This window comes from Solanum stenotomum, chromosome 8 (genome assembly GCF_019186545.1).
Source record: "Solanum stenotomum isolate F172 chromosome 8, ASM1918654v1, whole genome shotgun sequence".
Classification (NCBI taxonomy): domain Eukaryota; kingdom Viridiplantae; phylum Streptophyta; class Magnoliopsida; order Solanales; family Solanaceae; genus Solanum; species Solanum stenotomum.
Genome location: NC_064289.1, coordinates 37,939,817 through 37,944,843, shown reverse-complemented (window position 1 = coordinate 37,944,843; position 5,027 = coordinate 37,939,817). Strand labels below are relative to the sequence as shown.

Here is a 5,027-nt window from a genome sequence, read left to right as displayed (position 1 = left end):
GGGTTGTAGCAATAGTTTAAGTTGTCTCGTATGTATAATTCGCAAGTACGTTTATATCATTAAGCTATTTTTGTATAAACTTGAAATAACGAATTTATACGAACACAAATATCTGAGCTTTAAACATTTATACAAATTGTATTATACAAAACTTATACAAATTCCGAATTATACAAACGTGTGAATTATACAAAACTAAAAAATAGAGTCCCGTAATTATAGCTAAAAGTAGGTCGTTAATTGTAATTAAGACAAACTGTAGATACATTAACTAATTAACTGGTATATATTTATTTATTCGCATAATTTCTCTTTTTTAAATTGATTAAAAAGGAAAATAAGTCGTATAAATTTTGTGAACCATATAGAAACCAAAGCACGTGCCACCTGATTCCTATAATTGAGCCGTCTCTATCTACTAAGCTCTTTACTAGCTAGTACGTCGTTATTTATTTATAGAGACGACATTTGAGTGACTACACTATATTCACTTATAAACTAATCTCTAGTGTAACTTACTTCCTTGATTTGTGAGTTAGCTGAATTCCCCACCAGGTGGAAGAACCGAGTAAGGAAATAATATTACTCTCAAAATTCACTATTTAAACCAAATCTTTGTATTTTGTACGTGCAATATCCATTTTATTTTTCTAATAAGTAATAATTTTGTTGCAGCTGAATTCAAGTAGGCCGTTCCTTTTTTTTTGTATGAATGCAAATGGTAACTGGTGGGATGGCGGACAAGAGAAACCCCGATGAAGTCGTTGTTATAATCTCTGGAGATGAAGACAATTCTAAGAATAAAATATCACTTGATTCACCTTTAGCTTCACAAAATTCCACTAGTACAAGCATCACTAAATTACATCCCAAAATTCCAACAAATGAAACTCTTACAAGGAGGAAATCACTTGCAAGGTCAGTCTACTCCAAGCCCAAATCAAGATTTGGTGAACAATCTTTGGCTATTGATGGTAGCTTGTTTGACGAACTAGCTGAACAACAAACTACAGCTTCTCCTGATGGAAATAATGCTTCTTCTAGTGCAAAAGTGATGAGTCCCAGTGGGAAATCTTTGAAAGAAACAACAACGACAACATCATTAATGGCATCACCGGGAGGAGTGGATGAACATGAAGAGATCTATAAGAAAGTCAACACAAGAAATAAAATGAAGTATAAAAAAGTAAAATTAAAAGTTTTTGTTGAATGGTTGGTATTTTGTCTCCTACTAGGGTGTTTGATTGCTAGCTTATTGGTTCATAAGCTGCAACGTTTGACAATGTGGGATTTGGAGATCTGGAAGTGGATTGTGCTTGTTATGGTCACATTTAGTGGCATGCTCGTCACAAAGTGGTTCATTCATTTCATTGTCTTGTTGATTGAATTGAACTTTTTGTTGAGGAAGAAGGTCTTATATTTTGTTTTTGGTTTGAAGAAGAGTGTTCAGGTTACTATTTGGTTGAGTTTGGTTCTTCTAACTTGGGTTCTGCTCTTTGCAAATGGGGTCAAACGGTCACAAATTACAAACAAGATTATCAATTACATTACTTGGACTATTGCTTCGTTGCTTATCGGTGCATATTTATGGCTTTTTAAGACTTTTATGCTAAAAGTTTTGGCATCCTCCTTCCATGTAAACACATTCTTTGACAGGATTCAACGAGCTATTTTTCATCAATATATTCTGTTGACACTATCTGGTCCCCCAATTATGGATTCTACTCAGATGTTGGGAAGATCAAATAGTTCTGCCAGTCAACTTAGCTTGTGCAGAACAAAGAAGGGAAAAGATGGCAAGGCAAAGAAGGAAAAAAAGGAAAAGATTGATATAAATAAGCTTCACCAGATGAAGCGGGAGAAGGTCTCTGCATGGACCATGAAAACATTAATTGATGTAATATCTAATTCAGGACTGTCCACCATCTCTGGCTCTATCGGTGATACAGATTATGATAGAGATAATGAACAAGCAGATAAAGAAATCAACAATGAGGAGGAAGCGATTGCTGCTGCTGTTCACATATTTAAGAATGTCGCTCAACCTGGTTCCAAGTCTGTCATTTGTTATTTTTTTCTTTGAAACATTCTAAATTTAGTATGCCTTTCTTCACATGCATCAATCATGGCCTGTTATATATCTATTTTGTGTAGGTTCATTGATGAATATGATCTTAGGAGATTCATGATTAAAGAAGAGGTGGATATTGTTCTCCCCCTGATAGATGTGGCCGACACTGGACAGATCGATAGGAAAGCTTTGACAGAATGGGTGGTATGTTTCAGAACTTTGACTCAATTTTCTGGATTTGTCATGTTCAAGCTGTTGTAAAAGAACTTATTAATTCATATTTGATTACTAGATTATCCATCCTCATATATATTATACAGATTGGAAGTAACAATAAAGAGGGCCTATTTACTGTTCGGTACACTGATATGAAAAAATCCAAGAGGGTCTAGAAGATTGTTGTAATATAATGTGGTAACTAGTGGAGTACCATGAGAGCTATCTTTACTTTCACATTATTTTCCAGTGGAGAAGATTCTATAAGCATGTCATAAAGGGAACAAGTCTTCTAAGAAGTGGACGTACAAGGTTGGTTGTAGCGACAGATTTAGAATTTGGACGTAATAGGTTCTAAATTGAGAGAATGAGAGCTGAAATGTACATCTAACAGTGTCTATACTATTTTTTAGCTCATATATGTAAGCTTGAATTCAAAAATACCCTTGTGGTCCGGCCCTCCCTCTGATCCCACGCAAAACATGAGCTTAGTGCAATGGACTATCCTATTTTATTTTTTTCATATAGGGTTGACCCCAAAAGCATTGGGTTCGGCCAAACAGACAAACCTTTCGTGGGATCTGCCACTGATTGGTTTATAAAGAACCACAACATGGCACTTCAAACTTGTACAATTCCCTCATGATTGACTTGAATAATTTAGAGAAAAATTGGATAATAAAAAGTGTTGAATCTCATAAACTTATATAATTCCCTCATGAATAACATATATAATATATTCACAGGACTGTGTTGGCATTTTATATGAGTGACATGCTCTATTTATCATGTAATTGTTGTGCAGGTTAAAGTATTTCAAGGACGTAAAGCTCTGTCACATGCTTTGAACGATACAAAAACCGCAGTGAGGCAATTGAACAAAATAGTGACAGGAATTCTGATTGTCATAATAATTATAATATGGCTCCTTTTGGTGGGAATAGCGACAACTAAAGTGATATTGTTTTTGTCTTCACAACTTGTGGTAGCTAGTTTTTTGTTTGGGAATACTTGCAAGTGTATATTTGAAGGTATTGTGTTTGTATTTGTGATGCATCCTTTTGATGTTGGAGATCGATGTGTCGTTGATGGCATTCAGGTAATTAATGACTACATCTTTTACTTTTCTGTTTCAGTTTCACATTTTCCTTATTTGTTGTTGCAACTTGCAAATCGACAGATGACAGTTGAAGAAATGAATATCTTAACAACAGTTTTCTTGAAGTTTGATAACGAAAAGTTATATTACCCAAATTCAGTCTTGGCCACCAAGCCAATCAGCAACTTCTACAGAAGTCCTGATATGAGTGATTCCTTCGAGTTCTCCATTGATTTCAGGACACGTCTTGAGAAGATAGGATCTTTAAAAGAAAAAATAAAGAAGTGAGTAAAGTGTTATTCTCATTTCTTTCTAGTATTCAGTGTCATTTAATTCCTTAACTCTTCCTACTATTTTTTCCCCAATGAATTACAGGTATTTAGAGAGAACATCCCAGTACTGGCATCCTAATCACAATGTCGAGGTAAAGGATATTGAAAATTTGAACAAGATAAAGATGGTATTGTTTTTCAATCATACTATGAACTTTCAGAACTTTGGAGAGAAGATTCGACGGAGAACTGAACTGATCCTGGAGATGAAGAAAATGTTTGAAGAGCTAAATATAAAATATGATCTTCTTACTCAGGAAGTTCATCTTGTTGAATCAAAGTAAATGACCTTAATTATCTCTATCTTACAATTATAAAGTATTACTTTTGTATGAGCTAATACATTTTGCATGTTTGTCATAAGAAATTTCAGCCCTTGATTGATATAAATGTTAATAAAAAGCTGTTTATGTTGTTTTGGGTGAGGATATGAGCTGTATTAGAAGATGTTAATCCGACGCCTCCTGAAGCCAAATGCTTAACATTCGATCGGTAATATGCATTTCTCATCCTTCCTTCTGCTGTTGATTATATTGTTATATATTCAATTATATCCAGGGGCAATGAATTCAACCATCCTACTATTTTTGGTAAGCGGCTTCACATTTTACAATAAAAATAAATAAATAAAACGTATTTTTCACAAGCAGCACCATATCTTTAAAATAAAAACAAATAAACTAAGTAATGTAATTGTCACGACCCAAAAGATCGAGTCATGATGATATCTATCAAAATCCACCAGTAGATAAGCCGATCCATAGCCCAAAATGGCAAGTAACGGGCCCAGTGGGCAGAACCCTCAAAAACAGCGGAAAACAACTACATAACATGGAAATAAACAACGGAAGAAGAGAAGAAATGACATAAATATATACAACAATACATGATCCAATCCCACAACCTGGTGGACGATGGTACAAGCTCTAAAAATAAGCAAAATAAGTACAGGCTTGTCCCAAACACAAAAGACTAGCCAAAACTATATACATATGGAGATTAGTCAAACTAGGACGCCATCATCTCACCCTTTATCTCTGGAGGTCCCCGCTGCTGCACAAGATCAACATTGTAGCCGATGCAGAGTCTACCATGAGTACCAAACAACAGGTACCCAGTAGGCATCATAGGACGATTTAGCATGGAAAGTAAATATATAATGAAATGCGAGGAATAAATAGTGTCAAGGGGTTAGAAGAAAGGAACTATAGTGATAAGTCTTAATATGCGCCTCAATAATCTAGTAGAAATGGAACGATAAAGTAAAGTAGCTAACTATAACCTAATAGGACCCTCATAAGCCCAAAAG

General features: G+C 34.8%; 1 protein-coding gene across 1 annotated transcript; it reads left to right on the top strand.

Annotated features, from left to right (window-relative positions):
• The first annotated feature begins 483 nt into the window (after positions 1 to 483).
• Positions 484 to 4,144, top strand: LOC125874036 (mechanosensitive ion channel protein 10-like). Its single transcript, XM_049554846.1, has 6 exons — positions 484 to 568; positions 676 to 2,055; positions 2,155 to 2,275; positions 3,093 to 3,386; positions 3,468 to 3,670; positions 3,762 to 4,144. Exons 2-6 carry the CDS (start codon positions 713 to 715, stop codon positions 4,000 to 4,002), a joined length of 2,202 nt encoding a protein of 733 aa, XP_049410803.1. The 5' UTR covers positions 484 to 568; positions 676 to 712; the 3' UTR covers positions 4,003 to 4,144.
• The last annotated feature ends 883 nt before the right edge of the window (positions 4,145 to 5,027 follow it).